This window comes from Strongylocentrotus purpuratus, unplaced genomic scaffold (assembly GCF_000002235.5).
Source record: "Strongylocentrotus purpuratus isolate Spur 01 unplaced genomic scaffold, Spur_5.0 spur5_scaffold_15, whole genome shotgun sequence".
Taxonomy (NCBI): Eukaryota; Metazoa; Echinodermata; class Echinoidea; order Camarodonta; family Strongylocentrotidae; genus Strongylocentrotus; species Strongylocentrotus purpuratus.
Window position 1 is genome coordinate 9,986,158 of NW_022145600.1, and position 17,961 is coordinate 10,004,118.

The 17,961-nt window shown below is 36.8% G+C and overlaps 2 protein-coding genes across 2 annotated transcripts in view; both read left to right on the plus strand.

The window, feature by feature from the left end:
* The window catches only part of LOC100887882, a 30,182-nt gene extending 18,709 nt beyond the window's left edge, over positions 1-11,473 (plus strand). The window contains exons 2-3 of the mRNA XM_030985529.1: positions 3,015-3,059; positions 3,699-11,473. Of these exons, the coding sequence (XP_030841389.1) occupies positions 3,732-4,136 (405 nt within the window). The 5' untranslated portion in view covers positions 3,015-3,059; positions 3,699-3,731 and the 3' untranslated portion in view covers positions 4,137-11,473. The remainder of the gene's footprint in view (positions 1-3,014; positions 3,060-3,698) is intronic.
* Positions 11,474-13,277: 1,804 nt separating this feature from the next.
* LOC105440202 (uncharacterized protein C20orf194) overlaps positions 13,278-17,961 on the plus strand; it is a 62,388-nt gene continuing 57,704 nt past the window's right edge. The window contains exon 1 of the mRNA XM_030985531.1: positions 13,278-13,471. Coding sequence (XP_030841391.1) covers positions 13,404-13,471 — 68 coding nt within the window. The 5' untranslated portion in view covers positions 13,278-13,403. The remainder of the gene's footprint in view (positions 13,472-17,961) is intronic.

Genomic DNA, 17,961 nt, shown 5'->3' on the forward strand with positions numbered 1-17,961 from the left:
TTGAGTTCTCAAATTTAGACAAATCAATTTTTGAAATGGTCCGATCACATGTGGTATGTTTTAAACAATATATTTTGTAATTTTAGATTGTAAACATAAAGCAGTTCTATGTTGGTATGTGCAGTTGGCCTCCTTGTTTCTTCGCTAATTTCTTTTTATTGTTTTATCATTATCCCATCATCATGTCATTATTATCTCATGATCTCAATCATCCTCAAACAGTGTGAGGCTGACAACTTGAGTATGCATCAGTGATAATGTCCAAAACCCTGAATTCACTGCAACACGGGAGGACTTGCCGGGCAACCGCCTCTAATAAGGGGTGCCCCTTTCCAATCTCGTAGAGAGCATGTGTTTATGAGCTCTAATACTGCTAAGTGAGGACATTTATTTGGATAGAAGGGTGGGAAAATAATCAGACGCAAGGTGCTGTTGCCACTGGTGCAATTAAATAGTAGGTTGTGCTTCGCATGTGAAGTGCAACCCCTTTGAATAGATTCCCCAGTGGTCAAAATACGTATCCATCACTCATATCCATAAATCTTGAAAGTAACACATTTTGAGCAATCGTGTGGGGTCCTATTTCAAAGGATTTGACACTGTAGTGTAACATCATCAGCTATTAAAAATGATAGAGATATTAATTTCACTTGGCTGTAGTGTAGACGTTGTTCTTGGAAACCGTGCTTTGCCCCCAAACCACAACATACGTCTACCTTTGCAGTTCTTCTTGTGTGTTTGCCATTTTATCTCTCTAGTCTGTTGTTTATAATCTTAAGGTGTACGTGCAGAGGGCAAGGCTCCTGATCAGTAGGAAGCTATACAAAGAACAAAAAAACTAATGACAATTGGAATGTTGTCTAGTCTATAATCTATCCCCCCCCCCCCCCCTGGAATCTGGCAGTGGCAATGCAAGTGCCAGCAGTCTTTTAGCTGATAGCGCTGTAGCTTATATGACTTTGCTCAAAGATTTGAAGAAGCAGAGAAAGGGGCCTCAAAAACGTATCCTACTTTTTTCGGGGGGGGGGGGGGAGGATTGAGTCTGTACTATAATTATGCCTTCACCTTGTGGATATGACCTCTAAGGAAATGCATGGAAAGTAGACATGACAAAGTTTTATAGCCCTAATAAAGCTAGGAACAGGGTGGCTAAGCTAATTGAGCCAATGGGGATGATTGGTAATAACACATGAATCGAAAGTATTGTGCTGAATGCATTAGATTACCTACCCGCACCCTTGCTCTCTTGACACGGTCCCAAGTGAACAGAGGCAACTTCTTCTACCTGTGAACTTGGGCCCCATTCAGACTTAGAAATACTAGCGTTCATACCAAGACTGGAGCAACTTATTCTCCCTGTGAACGACATGTAAGGCCCTTTCACACTCGCAAGTATGAGCATTCTTATCAAGACTGACTCAACAGATTGCTCCAGCAAGGGCCTTTGTGTTCTTTTTCATCTTAGCTTGGTGATGGGTCAGTTTGGCCTAGTTGAGACTAGTGTTGTAATATTGTTAAAATAGAGCGCTGATTTGAGACCAGTTTGGATAGTCTCCATCTTGATGCTATAACAAAAGTTTTTTTGGGGTCTTTCAGAAGACAAAGAGTTAGCACAATTCGGCTGAAAAAGAGCACGGTTAGTTCATGAGTGTGAATGGGATGTACTGTATGATCCTGGTAAACCTGATTGTCGTAATATTAGCAACATATAGAATAGGTGGTTTATTGTAGCATTGTTCATTGAGACAGAGGGAATAGGGTCAAGATCTTATTTTACCAGTATGAATGGGGTATACATCGTTTCATTCTCTATGGTTTGCCATGTTCAGAATGACTTGTTTGATGTAGGCCTAGCGTTGTTCATTCAGGATGGAGGAAAAAAGAAGTGGCAAACCAATCCAGTGCTGTTATTTCTTGTGTGTGAATGGGGGTATACATTCCTAGCAACCTGATTGATTAGCCACTTGCAGAATGGTTGTTCTGACATATTTTCCCCCCAACAAGACAGAGGAAAAGAGGGCAAGACAACTTATTTTATGAGTGTGAATGAGGCATACGTTAGAACAAACTGGCAAGCTGATTGGTTAGCCACATGCAGAATTAATGATTTGATGGAGGCGGTCAGGAACAAATCATCTGAATATCTCTTTCCCTTTCCTGAAGCACACCATGATGACATTTCAACTCATTTTGTCTGCTTTAGGGATGGTTAATGAGCCTACAGGGAAGACTAACAAGAAAACATGGAAAATTGAAAGAGTTATAAATGCTAGTAGGGAGAAAAAAACGACACTGTGAAAATATGATAATGTACGATGAACCAGCTCAGTCTGTAGAGAACCAGAGGGGTAGTGACAAACTCTTTTTAGGGGCAGAAGGATGTTAAAGATAAACTTGAGTTCTGGTAAAAAAAAAAGAAAATGAATTCTCACAGAATCTAATGAAACTTACACTGAATGTTCAAGATTACAAATAAATGTCATGTGCCAAACAATTTTGGAAGAAAATGTATACTGGCTGAGTAATAAGCATAGAAAGATAAGGAAATCAGGGTAGTACTAGCCCCGACACCATGTGTGTTGTCCCATATACATCTTTCTGTGTAAGTGATTGTTACTTTACCAAGACTCTGCCAAATTTATGATGATTTTGATGACTCCAGAACCTTGCATTACACACCATTACTTACATGCTATATGATCAACTTTTCTGATCCATTCCACACCTTTTCTTTCACAATACAATCGCATTACCAGAACTCAAGTTTATCTTTAACCTATGGAATACATTTTTAATTGTGTACGACACACGCTTTCCATAGACTCCCAAATTATTTTGGGTTAAGTATTCAGATTTTTAACTCTCTACTCTCTAGCAGATGATGTGCATATTGTAGTTCTTGTACAAAAAAAAATTCCTATCCCTAATGTAAAGAACTGGACTGGTATGGAATAAGTTAAAAGACTGAATCAGATGTTTTAAATTGTATTTCATATTTTGTCTTTAAAACACAGGTTGAGCAGTCGAGGCCGAGGAGACCAGGATGTCATAAATACCAGGTAGAAATCGATCACATCCTGGTTTCAATCTTGTATCTCAAATGAAACATCATCTCCAGGAGAAAACATAACCTGGGGGGGGGGGGGTGTTTCACAAAGACTAAGATCAAATTTGAGTTGGACTTAACTATGGCAGGCCATTCATGCCACTGTTTGCTCTCACTATTGGTGTCTCAATTATGATCTTTAGATTATTCAAAGAAAGTAAAAGTAGTTAAAAGCAGAAAGAAAAAAATGATTGGCATTTACCAAGATATAGAAAGTAATTTACGATTAATTTGTATTAAATATACATGTACCAGTTCATGTAATAGATCGTTTTCTGTGATGAACAAGTTAACTAACATATTTGAATTCAAGAATATTTCTTCAGATTAACAAAGAAAAATGTTCCTGTTATATATGGCAGCATCGCTAAGGATGGACCCCATCTTGTCTGCACACCTTAATTTAGAAGTATGCTAGGAATTTGAAAACGATTTTGAAAAGATGGAATAATCTGGTGACTGGTCTAACAGATTAAAAATCTATACAATATCCATATATCCATACTTATCCATAAAAATGACCGTTGTGAGATTGTGATTTGTAAATATCTTATATTTATCTGATAAATTTTTATCTGTTTTTTTTTAATAGTCCTTCACCCAGAACAAGAAACTCCTCCGCAGCATGGGCATGACCTCAACGTATTCTCCCGAGGAGTTTGTCGGTCTGACCACCATCGCATCATCACCATGTGAAAACAACAACCTGCCACCACCACCACCCGTAGCATTCCTTTCATCGTCATCGTCGTCCTCGTCGTCACAGCAACGACAGCAGCAGCAATGGAGCGTCATGATCACGCCCACATCCAGCCCCACCAAAGAAATGGAGGGCGTCGTCAACGAAGCGCAGAAGACCGCTGAGGAGGACATCAGCGACAACACCTGTTCGTATTGCAGCGACGACGACCACCACGACGACATCGGTGATGATGACAGTGATGCAGATACGATGACGGAGCGGGGAGCGGAGAGATTTGTTTTGGATCCTTGTAACGAGCTCGATTTAGAACAAATTGAAAAGTACTGAAATGCCCTCCATGTTTATGGAGATGAGGACAAACAGAAGAATCTAAATTCTTGTGGTATATGAAGAATGTGAGAGATGAGAGAATAATATTCAGATTTGAACCTGTCGGATGGAAATCGACAGGTCGACGTTCATTCTCAGTATTGTTTCTGATCGACTGATTTACATGAAGTTCGAAATATGGACTCTACATGTGTGAGAAAATACTGACAGTATTATGGCAAACGCAATTTGGGCGTATCATTATTTTCTTCTCATTTGTTGAAGGTATAAAATGTAAGTCAGGAGCGTTTTTTTCTTGACATAATTGAGACCAAATGGAATGATGTGATGATTAGAAGATGAAATGAAGAATAATTGACTTTCAAAATGAAATTTGTATTTTGTAGGCCTACTGTTTTTAGAACTAGCATCATAGTTCTTGAATTGTGTGAAAAGTGGCAGTACAAAATGGGAAGAAAATGACAGTAATTTTTTTTTTACAAGAATCTTTTGTTTCATGTTCACAGTGACAAGAGAAAAAAGAAAGTGCTTTAATCTTTTTAGAAACTGTCTGTATTATTGATAATAAGAGATGCGATATTTTGCTGATTTTTGGTGTGCCTATGCAAGTTTTAACAAAACAGTTTGAGAGAAGAAAAAAAATGAAACTTAGGAAAGTAGATTTTTCTGAGGTATTTAGATGAAATTGAAAGGAAAATTATGGTGCATGCTTTGCAATTATCATATGGTATTCATTAAAAACTGGTATTACTGATAGTTCTATTTCTTCAATTTTTGATGAAAATTTCTTGTGAAAAGAAAATTGACTTCAACCTGCATTTTGCAGTGTGTATCTCTATTAAAGTGAGATATAGGGAAAAGACAGGCCGTAAACCAATCAAAGATGATTTCTCAAAATAAGTGATGATATTGAGGTTTTTTTTTGTGCATTTCTAGGTCCATTTAGAATTAGGAAAAAACATGAAGAAAATATATTCAGTATCCTTAGAGCCTACTCGATTTTTAATCAAAAGATTTGCTAGAACTGGGATGAGTTGGAAGTAAAATGCTTCCTTGAATAGCATAGCGGCATATTGTGATTGCTAGTAAGGCGAGTGATTTTAACCACATCAATCCCTTCAGCTGTAGAATCAGGTCTAATTCATAGCAAGCCCAAACGTAATTTTAAACAGCCGCCACTATTCATCATACAGTGTTCATTTTTTCCCCTGACACATTCAATAAAGATCAATTAATTTGATTATAATTTGCAAACACGAGTTACCTGCAGTGGGACTATGAGAGAGAAATCTTATGATTGGTACTGACTTTTGTTCTATCATCTCTACCTCAAATTTAGCTCTTTCACAATAAGAAAGGACTATCTTCTTTCATTCGTCTGCTCCCCCCGTCTGATAAAGGGGCTGCTTTTGTGTGTAAGCTGTGTGGAACAAACTGAGAACTGGTTTATGTCTTTGTAGATTCGTGTTTCTAGGGTCTGATTCCAAAGACTATAGATTTTTTTTCTCCTCCTTGTTCCTTGAAACGAGGAATGTCACTGATTCATTAAATGTGAATGAAATATACGTGTTAAAGCTGTAATTCAATAAATATAACTGATATTTTGTTGATGATTCATGGTACATTTAAATGCATTGCTCCTTGTAATATTTGATATTATGTAACAGACACAGAGTTTCTGTGCACATTAATGCAAAATAAGTTGATGCATTTCAAAAAGACATATTCATTTAACTTTCTTTTGTTTCTTTTTGTAGAAAATGCCATTTTTACTAACTAGTGCAACCAACTTAAGATAACTGAGACAATAGGTGAAACGTGTAGATAGTATATGGTTCAAAGTATCATACCAAATAGATTATATATATGTTTTGTTTGTGAGTGCAAAGTCCTTTTTCTATCCCTTCTTTGAAGCTGTAATATGCTTCCTTGATAAACATTTTGTTTCCAAATAATGCTAGTGCTTTTTTGTTATCATCCCTCGAGCAAGACGCCTTTGCGTCGAGCCAATTTTGCAGTGTTACAGTACTATGCTTCATTATTATATGTGTTGAGTATAAGAGCTTCTTTTGAGCTACGTTTGAAATATAGTGTGCAAAAAAAGTTTTTGTTTTGTTCTTAAGAAAACAATTTTTAGTAATAACAATAGAGAGAAACCTGTGTTATGTATAGTGTGTTTGCAGGATGCATGGTGTTAATCTAATGGCCCTTAGATTGATTGAGTTGTAATATTTGTTATGTGTGAGAGTTGCTTATCGAATGAACGCTGAAGACATTGCTAAGAACCATCGTACGTATATATTTTTTGTAACCTATTCTCATTCTTAAATAAAGCACTTTTAGGGTATAGTAAACTACACATGCAGACTAACAACAATCAACAATGATTTGTAATATATTTATATCGTGTGCTGTGTTTTGCACTAGTTTCTCTTAATACGATGCAATTAATTTAACCTTGAGTAAAGAAACCCTTCTTAGTACATAATTTAGTGAACTTCCTTCTTTAAAAAAAAATCATAAGGAAAGAACAATTAGTTGTTTTAATGTAGGTCTACATTACTTTAAATATTGTTAGTATTAGCAAGCAGATATGTTGGTTTTGTAGTCCTCTTGTTATCATTATACCTGACTTTCGATCATATAAAGTGATGAAGACCGCATTATATTGTTTTGTCAGTTGACAGGCAGAAGGGCATTAATCTGAATACTTTTTTTCCAAAATGTTAACGCCTTTCTGCCTCTCAATGAGTGACAGTTTGTTGAAATATTTTGTATTTAACCCATCAGTTTGAGTGTATTTTTTGTGTGAGTGTGTGTGTGTTTCTTTCTCTTTTGATTTTAAATAATGTTTTTTTTTTGTGCCAGCCTGTCTTTGTTAGGTAACTTGCCAACTTCCTAGTATCCAACAGAGGGCAAATCCACATGCGGGGAAAAAAAACAAATCTGCACAGCGATATTAAAACATTGATTTGATCATGAATCTTTGTTTTGGGGGGTACAAAATATCCTCCTCACAAACAGCAGAGAACAATCATTACTGGATTCCATTGGCTGAAATGTGAGAAATTCAGAAGAATAATTTTTGCAAGTTGAAATGCAGGGAAATGCCAAACTCTTCAGGTAATTTCTCCTACCATTCAAAACATTCTGTTGATTTTCGTTAGCCTTCCATGTTCAAGATGTGGTACTTTGCAAATTAAAATATCATCTCTTAAGAGCCAGGGGGTGTTCACACATAGTAAAATGGTGTGGAGTCAACACCCATCTGGCTCTGAGCTTGACGATATAATAGCGGCAGTATGAACTGATTGTATTATGGTTGTATCAATCAATGAGAATATAGCTCTCATCCATGCCGAGCAAACGTATGGGAAAGAGGCCTTGTAATTCCAATACTGTCCATGTGGAGTTGCCCAGAATCGTGGAAATCTGTTGTAGAGCCTTAATTCTTCAGGGTATTTTGTAAACCAAATCAACTACTTTGTTGTTGTTGTTGTTGTTCCTTCCTACTTGTCCATATATGAAATGTGTGATCTATTCATGTCTTTTTTATTTAAAGTTCCTTCAAGAATCAAAGAGTTCCGTGTTGTAATTTCAAGCCATACGTATTGGGTCTGTCCAATGTATAAGCTGTTACCCATTGCACTTCTAAATGTTACCTAATGGTTATGTTAAGTTTCACAGCGTGACTAATTATCCCACATTTCTCCATGTCCCCCCCCCCCCCCCCATATTTTGTATTTCATTGGGTTATTCTATTTCATGCAAATGTAATATTACTGCTTTCCCTTTGATAGCAACAAACCACCAAATTCATCCTCACTTTAAGTCAGTATATACATGTAATTCCTTTGTAATCCCAAGCTTACTACTCTGTGTCGATAGTTCGTTTAGTTTATACATCAATTAGCAATTCACTGTGATGTCATGATAACTGTACGAAAAAGCCATTAGAGTTGCTCAAGCTTGGTGAAAGTGTACTCGGTAAATATGTAACTGACTTATAATGAAATACGGTGTAAATGTTTTGAATAGATATTTTTGTAAAAGAAATTAAAAAAAAAAAGATACACTAAGTGCATGAAAAGTTTCTGAAGTTACGATAGGAGTGACATAGGCCTATTTGCAAAGACCCACCAGTGTTCAAATATACCTTTCTTGTATGGGTGTAGATCGTTTATATATTTCTAGCCATGTAACTGTGACTGTCATTTCTATAGTGTCTTGGTGGATAGAGTGCAGAGTGCTGTACCCCATGCCTTATGTATATTCAAAAGCCTCCATTGGCTTTTTTGTCTCTGAGGTAATAGCATTGATTTGAACTTGAAAATAGGAAATAATACAGTAATAAATGATTAATGTTACTTTGAACCTCAGAATAAAAGGAAAAATATTTAAAAGGTCTAGGGATAACATTTGGAAATCAAGAGACTTTTATACTAGTAAGCCCTGGAAACATGCTCAAATATTTCCACATTTTCTGCTCTGGAAATGCATGGTTTCTCTTTGGGGAGGGGGTCTAAATTCTGATAAAAAAGTTGCCTTGAAAATATACATTCTGCCCATTTGCAGCATGTTATAATTATGTAGTTTATAACTTGGGAAATAATTGTAAATCATGGATTTGGAAGTTTAGCAAATTAGTTTAAATTGTAAATTCTCAAGGTATGCAGAATGCTAGCTTAAATCAATGCTATTACTGTTTTAAAGGTGATATATATACATAATTTGTTTTAATAACTCCATGGAACGATACTCAAATGAATTTCATAATCCCTAAAGAAATAAAGTCAGATTTGTTAGGTGCACCTTTAACATGGAATTTTAACCAGCTTCAAAATTCACATTTCTCTCCCAAATTTTCATACTTCACTCAGGGATAAAGCTATAACAATAAAAATTGTGTTTCTTCTCCTAAGCGCAATTCTTTGAAGGAATTAATTTTTTTTTCTGCAATGAAGTTCATATATTGTCGACTGGTTGCAGAATAAAGGTATTTTTCATAATTTTAAAGTAACGATGCAAGCTAGAACCCATTAATCAATGAATATAACAAATCAATATTTCAATGCAGAGTAAGTCATTGAATTCAGGCATTTTTAGAGACTCTTTTGTTCATAATGTTAATAGCTTTTTGAAGAGCATTCTTGTTTAGGCGGCTGTTTGTGTGTGGATGTTTATAACCATTTGAAGTTGTTCTGGAGGCTCCTTGCTATTCTACATAACGCTCTGTTTCAGCCATGCTCCGTTTTACTCTAAAGAAAGAAACTATATGAAAATTGTGGTGATTTTGTGTTACTGTTTGATGTTTCTGGTGTGAAATCTATATACTGGTTTCTTGTTTAAAGATTTGTAACAACAATTTTAGACCTTTATGCAGAAATAAACGGGTATAGTCTGTGATAATGAAATTTAGAGGTTATTGTCGTATGAAAGATAAATATAAGGGCTTATAAAGATATTTTTTGAGGGATTTGTATTCCCTGGAAAGGAAATGTGAGTTTGTAGCCAGGCTTCAATTTTATGTTGCTAATATTTTTCTGAAATTTATAAGATATTTTTAAACTTTAAATGAAATTATTGATAAAAAAATAAATATAATGTAAACTCTACCAGAAAGAGAGGTGATACTTTCTCAAAGTGTAATGATGCAAAATAATCCTCAAAATGTAATTACCAATGGTTCTCTTCTGTTTTTTTCTTCTAATTTATTTCTTCTTTGGCATTAGGGGATGTAAACACATCAAAAAACTTGTATTGGTACATTTGCAAGATCTTTTTCATGAAGTTTTTGTAAGAGTAAGAGTGATAATTTTCTCTTCATTCTAATCTATTGCAGAATCCTTTTTTGCATTTATTTAAGCAGCTGTTTCTTTGTATCCCTTTGAGAGGTCTGATATTTTTTACCCATTAGTGTTGAGCTATGAAGGGGATTAAATCAATCAGGTAATTTACACTTCAAAATTCGGGCAACTGATATACAGCATAGTGTGAGTTTTTTTTTTTAACCATCTTACAAAATTAGTTATTTTGTGTTTTATTCTCCCTTTATTCCCCCTTTTAGGGTGCTTTTTGTTTGCCATTTTATTTAGACTTTCATTTTGCGATCATTTCATTAAGAAAATAGATGAATATTCTTCAGGATGGACTTCTATAAAGTGCAAGGCTTGAGTAAATGTGATAGGAATAGTGGGATTGAACAAAGATAGAAGTGAATCAACTGGAAACTGCCAAGATAAATCATGAAGCTGGAGACGAAGAGTGAAACTGAGACGATGAATCTGTTTCAAAGAAGAGAACATATGTACACAAGTCTTTGATTTTATCTGATTCCTTCCAAAAAAATTTTCCCTTTTGCTCATGGAATTTGTGATGAAATAAGATGACTTGTGTACTATTTAACTTTGTTTTTCAAATGAAAACGGCGTAAGTTGTGTCTTGTTTTTGATTAAGATTGTAATAGATGAAATTTGAAATAGCTATTTCTGTTCTTATGTAGACTGGAAAAGGGTTGACAAATCTTCGTGTTTTTTTTCCAGACACCATACTAGCATTCCATTTCTTTTAAATGTGACATTCATGAGTAGTTACAGCTTTCTCGTAGCTCAATACTCTCTTTTTCCAGAAAATTTTGTGTATGAAATTCGTAGCATATTGTAGAAGAGGCAGAAATAAGATTAGATTGTGATTTAGGGCAATTCGATGAACTGAATTTAGATGAAGTATGAAATATGATTGATTTGACGAATGTAAATAGAATGGTTCTCTCTTCAGAGTTTGTACAAATGGTTCGTAAACAAAAAAGAAAACAAAGAAATTGCAGGTTCGAGATCGGTTGTATCATAGGAGGAAAAGCTGAGAGGAATTGTAAATGCATTGAACAAGTGTTTTTTAAAAGCAAGATTTTGAATGGATTTTTTTATTATTGAAAAGAAGAAACTGATTTTTTTAAGGATGTGATTTTTTTCCAATGAAATGAACATAAATTCTATCAGTGCGCTTAAAACAGAATTTCTGGGAACTGGGAAGATTACAATTGCCATGTATCTTTCACCCCTTTCTACGACATTCATGCCTGTACAAGATGTATTATTGACATCACAGTCTTGTGTATCTCTCTCTTCCTAATTTTCTCACTTCTTTCTCGAATCTTAACAAGGTTCAAAGTATCTTTGCCATTGGGGAAAGGTTTTTTTTTTTCTTCTCATTATTGATGATGTGATTTTTTTGAAGTGAGGAACAAGGAGGTTTGCGATTGGCTCAGGATTACGTCTTTGTATTTTTGTGTGGACAACAATTAAAAAAGATGCGTCTTCTTGAGAAAAAAGTTATCTGATGACTAACTGCTTTCTGTGACTTGTCAAATGTTTGGTTGCATTTTTTTAGAGTGATAAGCAAGGAAGAGAGAGAAAGAGGGTGAGGGAGGGGGGAGAGAGAGAGAGAGACAAGAGGAAGTTAAAGAGAGTAACATAGAGAGGGGGAGTGGAAGGGGGATAAGAGAAATAGAGAAATTGTCGCCTGGGTGGCAGAAGGGCGTTAGCTCAATAATGAAACTTTAAGCAGAAGGGCGTTAGCACTAAATCGCCTCAAACTTTCATAAAAAACTGACTTATTTCCGAGAAAAAAACTGTGGCCATGTTCTACTACACAACATCTCTATTAGTCTTTTATGTTTTAAACCAATTTTCGAGTCGGAAAGCAGTTTTAATATAAAACAAATCTTTAAATGCAAATAATTCGAAAAGGAGTTTTCGAGTCGCTCGCACGCTAATGCCCTTCTGCCAGCCGGCCGACGATTTAATTGGTGAGAGGGGAGAGAGGGGAGTGGAGTAAAGTGAGGCAAGAGAAAGGAGGGAGGAGTTAGAGAGAGAGGTGGAGGATAGTGGAATGGAGGTATTGTAAAGGATGGCAGAAAGGATGATAAGAAAGGGTGATGCAGGGTAGAGTGGATGAGAGACAAAGCAGAGCCAAGATAAGCAAGGGAGGAGAAAATAGGAGTGTCGGGAGCCCCAAATTTACCAAAATTTGATGGCAAAATTTCACATAGATTGTACCATAATGTAAAAGAGGATGTCATGTAAGACACTTCTGCAAGGATCCCCCCCCCCCAAAAAAAAGGGGGAAAATATGTATGAAGACATAAATTGATAAAAGAGACATAATTTGGGTTTTCTGTTGTATACAGAAAACCTAAATTTTGTATTCTTTAATCAATATTCGACTTCAAACACATTTCTTTCGAAGATCTTTGCAGAAAAGTGTCTCAAATGAAATCCTCTTTCACATTTTGATACAATTTAAGTGAAATGTTGCCATCAAATTTTGCGGGGCTCCCAACACTTTATAAGAGGGACTTGAAGAGGGTGGTTGAGCAAGAGAGAAAGATGTGGAGAGGGGAAAAGATAGAATGAGATGTAGGAAGAGAAATGAATGAGAGATAGAGGAAAGGGGAGATAGAGTGATAGAGAGAGAGAGAGAGAGAGAGAGAGAGAGAGAGAGAGAGAGAGAGAAAAAATATGGCAATAATTATTACTGTGATGAAATTAATGATAATGATGATGATGATGACAATAATTATTTTGATCCTGGCTATTATGATGATGTTGAGGATGATGATGGCAATGATGGTGGTTGTGGTTGTGGTGATGGTGATAATGAAAGATGACAGGGTCTAATAGGGGTAAAGATTCTGGAAGTAATAATTGTTATAGTTTTTAATCTTATTTCATTATTGAAAATAAAAAGAATGACTAAAGCTTGTCTATGAGCCCTATCAGGAAGGCCTATGGGTCTTAGGGCGTAAGCAATAATACCAACATGCTCATTTTTAATTGATGGAACATCCTCTATTAGGGGGGGGGGGGGGGGGGGAGAGACCAGACATATTTGCCTTAGCACTCATGTAAAATATCATTTACATCAGCTGTTGCCCATAAAGTTGGAATAAAATTTTTCTTACATCTTTTCATGAAATGAAATACGATTAATTCTTGATGGATAAAATTGATGAATTTTATTGATAATCAAAGATTGATCAATGAAGATAAAGAAAGAAAAAAAAAGTAGATAAATAAATATATAAATGAAGAAATAAAGAAAGAAAGAAAGAGAGAAAGAAAGAAATCCTGTTATTGATCGCGATTGCGTTATCGTTATCTAGACTATACGATACTAAACTCCAAGATGGCGGAAAAAATTGTTGTCTGTTTCTAAGACGGCCGAAAATATATTTAAACTGAAAATTTCCATCTAAGAACCACCATGCCGCCGAAGCGACCATCTTCAGCTCGAAGGAACATCAAGCATGTCACATTTTCACCATTTGTTAGGTATGTTGAGCAATTTTGTATGATTTCTATAGCAATTTATCTTGGAATTAGTCGCAGTTGAATTTTTCAGTCCCACTCGTGTAGTTTTGTGTTTTGATGAGTTTTGTGTTATCGTTCACTGATCTAATCAAAGTTAGCCAATCAAATCAAGTTGACACTCGGGCATGGAGAGTGCATACGAAATTAAAAAATTCTGTATTGTAAATCATACATAGCCTGTGCAAAAATATGTTTTACTCTTGCATTAACTTGATTTGAGATCTAGATCAAGTCAATTGCCGCGGCCGAGTCGGATCAAGACTCGACTCTCGAGTCGAGAGTTGACAATGATGCGTGATGTCAATGATTGTTGAGCCTGTGTAGTGTTGAGAGTTGAACTCCAAGTTTGGTTTGGTTTGATTTTAAGTGATAGAGACAGTGTCAGATAGTTTCATCAAACTTTCATGTGATCTTATGTAATATTTCAAAGCTCAGGCCTCAGCACCATTGAAATGTCATTCTAACAATTTGAATGTCTTTGCAACATTTGATTTGTAGGGTGTCTGATCGCGCACACGGTTTTGTATCCTTCCCATAGAGATTGCATGCATCCCTTTGCAGTCTACGTGCATTGCGCGCTCATGTAAAATTGGTCAATGTCTTTATTACCAAATTGAGATTCAAACCTTTATCGCTCGTGATCCTGAAAGTGATACTCAATAAATGAGGTGTCATATGAAAGAGCAGGTTTTTCTCCATATTTCCCAAAGGGGGTCATCTCAGAACTCTACAGTTAGGGTGTCTGATTGCGCACCCGAAGTTGTGTGCTAAAATTCTTCCCATAGAGATTGCACGCATCCCTATGCAGTCTACGTGCATTGCGCAATCATGCAATTTTTAAAATTTTTAATCGAGATTCAAACCTTTATTCTTTGTGATCCTGAAGATAATACTCAATAAATGAGGTGTCATATTAGGGTGTCTGATCGTGCACCCGATGTTGTGTGCTAAAATCTTTCCCATAGAAATTGCACGCATCCCTATATGGTCTATGTGCATTGCACGACCAAGCAAAATTTGGTCAATGATTTTATGAAAAATTTGAAATTCAAACCTTTATAACAAATGATCCTGAAGGTGAAACTCAATAAATGTGGTGTCATATGAAAGAGCAGGTTTTTTCCATCTTCCCCATAGGGGGCAACCCCCGGAATTCTAAAAATATCTTGCTCAAAACAGCGATTTAAACATCATTTCCATGGTAACTTGGAAATTTACCAATTTCACGAACTGCTCCCCCGAGGGATAAGTTGGGCCAGCTGTAAAGAATGTATCCATGCACTTATTTTTTCTCTAGTCCCAAGGTCTCATTTGGCACAACAGTTTGAAAATACCCTTGCTCCATGCTTTGCATATCGTGCTGTGCATTAGCTGTGCAGCTTTTGAGCAGAAATTATAACTCTGCGTGAACCACTTTTCTGTCCATTCTGACCAAAATGCTATGAATATTGCACAGTTTTTGAGGGGCTGTATCTTTTGATAGAAGCATTGGTGAGTCTTGAAATTTGAAAGGTATTATTCTGATTACATTTTTTATTCCAATATCCAACAAAAATTGTGAAAAACGATCCCAAATTGAAAATTGAAAAATCGTTCATGCTAGGAGTCCACTGGGCCAGCGCCAGTTGGTGCCAGTTGGCGCCAAAGATTATGTGATTGGCGCATAGTGGCTCGCTGTGGCACCGAATAAATGTCCGCTCGGCATGTGTCGCCAAGTGTAATAAACTGGGTGCCATATGGCGTGCGCCAAATGCCCCCCGCCTGCATTTGATTACAAAATTCACCCTGTTGGCGCCATTCGCGCCAATAGACTGCTACTTTGCGCCACTTGGTGATTAGTTTGTGCCAAAGGTCGCCAAATTGGTTTGAACTTGCCGCCGCTTGGCGCTACTTGCCGACTATATAAATACCGGCCATTGGCTACCTGGTTTAGACCCTCCTCAGTTGAAAATTGTGTGAAATCTTGTAGAAATTGTGAAGGAAAAACTGCGTGGAGGTGTTGTCGAGTCGAATCTTGAAAGTTGTGTGAGAAAGTCCTGCGATGCCGCCCTGCTTTTATAGGTGGCAAGTGGCGCCGAATGGCGGGCAACCAGGTGGCATTTGGCGCGAAGTAGTCACCAATCGGGTGCCGTTTGGCTCGCGCCACTGCACCTTTGGCACGCTTTGGCGGGCTATCTGCCTCTGTTGGAATTATTTGGCGCGTAGTGGCGCAAACAAGGTGCCACTTGGCGAAAATGTGGCGCGAAATCTTATTAGCGCAACTTGGCGCGCGCAATTACATTCCAGTGGATTCCAAAAGGCGGATTGTTTGCGCAAAAGGGCGATATGTTCGCGCCATTTGGTGCCACTTGGCGGACACTTGGCGCTGATTGCTCGATGCAAGTGGCGTGACGAAAATTTCAAACATTTTGAAATTTTCTTGCTGCCACATTCAAATTTGGTGCTGTTACGGGCCCCCACGAGCCAGTTGGGAGGCAGTTTGAGCCACTACACGCCACTAGGCGCCACAGTAAATTGCATTGGGGCAAACTGGCACCAACTGGCGCTGGCCCAGTGGACTCCTAGCATCAGACACCCTAGTCATATGAAAGAGCAGGTGAATCCCCATATTTCCAAAGGGGTGTCATCTCGGAATTCTAAAAATATCTTTGGTCAAAACAGCGATTTAAACATTGTGTCCTGGCTAACTCCGAGGTTTGCCACTTTTGAGATATGACACCCCGAGCAACAGGTAGTCCCAGTCGTAAGGAATATATCCATGGCCATGCACTTATTATAAATGGATCACAAGGGATCACAAGCCATTACAGTTTGATAATTTCCCTTCCCCCCATATTTCGGATCAGCTAAGTAGGGAGGCGTGAGCTCCGCTCGGCCCAAACCGCGTGGAATCTGCACATGCATATATATATATATGCATTCGTAAACACACGCGGGACCACATGTGTGTTTTTGTGAATTGGCATACAGACCTGCACACGAAAGACAACAGAGGTGAAGCTTGCAATCGCGCTGAAGTAGCACATGCAGCTAAAGCAACACGCGTACGCTTGCATATTGCGCAATGCAGCTGCTGTGCTAAATTTAGCAAAACAAAACAATTTCTGCGTGTACTTTTTTCGTTGATTCTGACAAAAATTGGATGAATATTGCCTAGATTTTGGGGGGCTGTATCTTTTGATAGAAAATTAGGAGAGTCTTGAAATTTGAAATGCATTATTCTGAGTTAATGTTTTTTTCTATTATCCAACCATAATGGTGAAAAACGATCCCAAATAGCAAATTTGAAAACTCGTCGAAATCGTGTCTCAAAATGAAAATAATCTGCAATGTTATATCTCTCCGTTGCATGTTGTTTTTCATATTGATAGTCTCTGTTCCAGTAATCAACGCCAATCAAAAAATAAGCCACAGAAAACTTATTCCACATCGCATACCTATGTTGCACACATGAAAAATCTCATTTTTTGACTTTTGACTTTTTTATGTTCTTAACTTTTTTTTATATGGAGTAGACATCAATTGTTTAATGTCAATTCCAAAGTGATGTAAGCCCGTAACATGCAAGGTGTGCCACGGTGCATGTAAAAAGTTTTATGACAAGGACAAGAGGCGTGCCTAGGGAAATAGTCTTACAAGGCGCATTTATACTGTCAAATACCTCGTTTCGAAAATTTGCGATGCATGCTCCCATTTACACTTGAAATGTACTGGAAAAGGGTAGGGCCTGCTATTTTTAATTGTCTAAGTGGGTTGGTGGGGGTGTGAATATACTTATTGTCTACCGGTATTTGATTAAATATAATATTAAATTGAATTTGTATGTGCAATGTATTGCTATTTATTCATGTGTATTTGATTTATTGTCTTGTTTCTTTTGTAAAAACATGTTATGTATTTTAATTGGATCCCTATGGAAAACAGCTGTGCTGACTATAAGTTGTTCTGCATAAATGCATGACAAAAATATTTAAAAAATCAATTCCCCCCAAGATAGTGTGATAGCTGGATTCAAAAATTGTTGGATCAATGTTCCTTTGTGTGTAAATTCTGTAAACATATACATTGAATGTGCTTAATGTCATGCCTCAGTGAACATGCTACAATTGTGAAATATGTTCTTTATGTACTACACGAGTGCATGAATTGAATCTTCTGCCTGTGCAAAAATACAATGGCAGTGGCACTGACGATTTTTAGGACAAATGTTATATATATCCTAAAGGTGATTGAGTCTAATAAAAAAAAATATCTATTCATAAATTGTCTGAATTCTGCCATTTATAGCACTTTGTTTTGTAACCTTAGCTCTTATGATCGGAGTTGTTTGCATAGTCCCTTGTGTGTGTCTTCAGTGGAGGCTAAATTTTTAGTGGCAAAGTTAAAGGATTTCTTTATTATTGTACATTGCAACTGTTTCTGTATGTTCAATCTTATTTTACATAAGACAA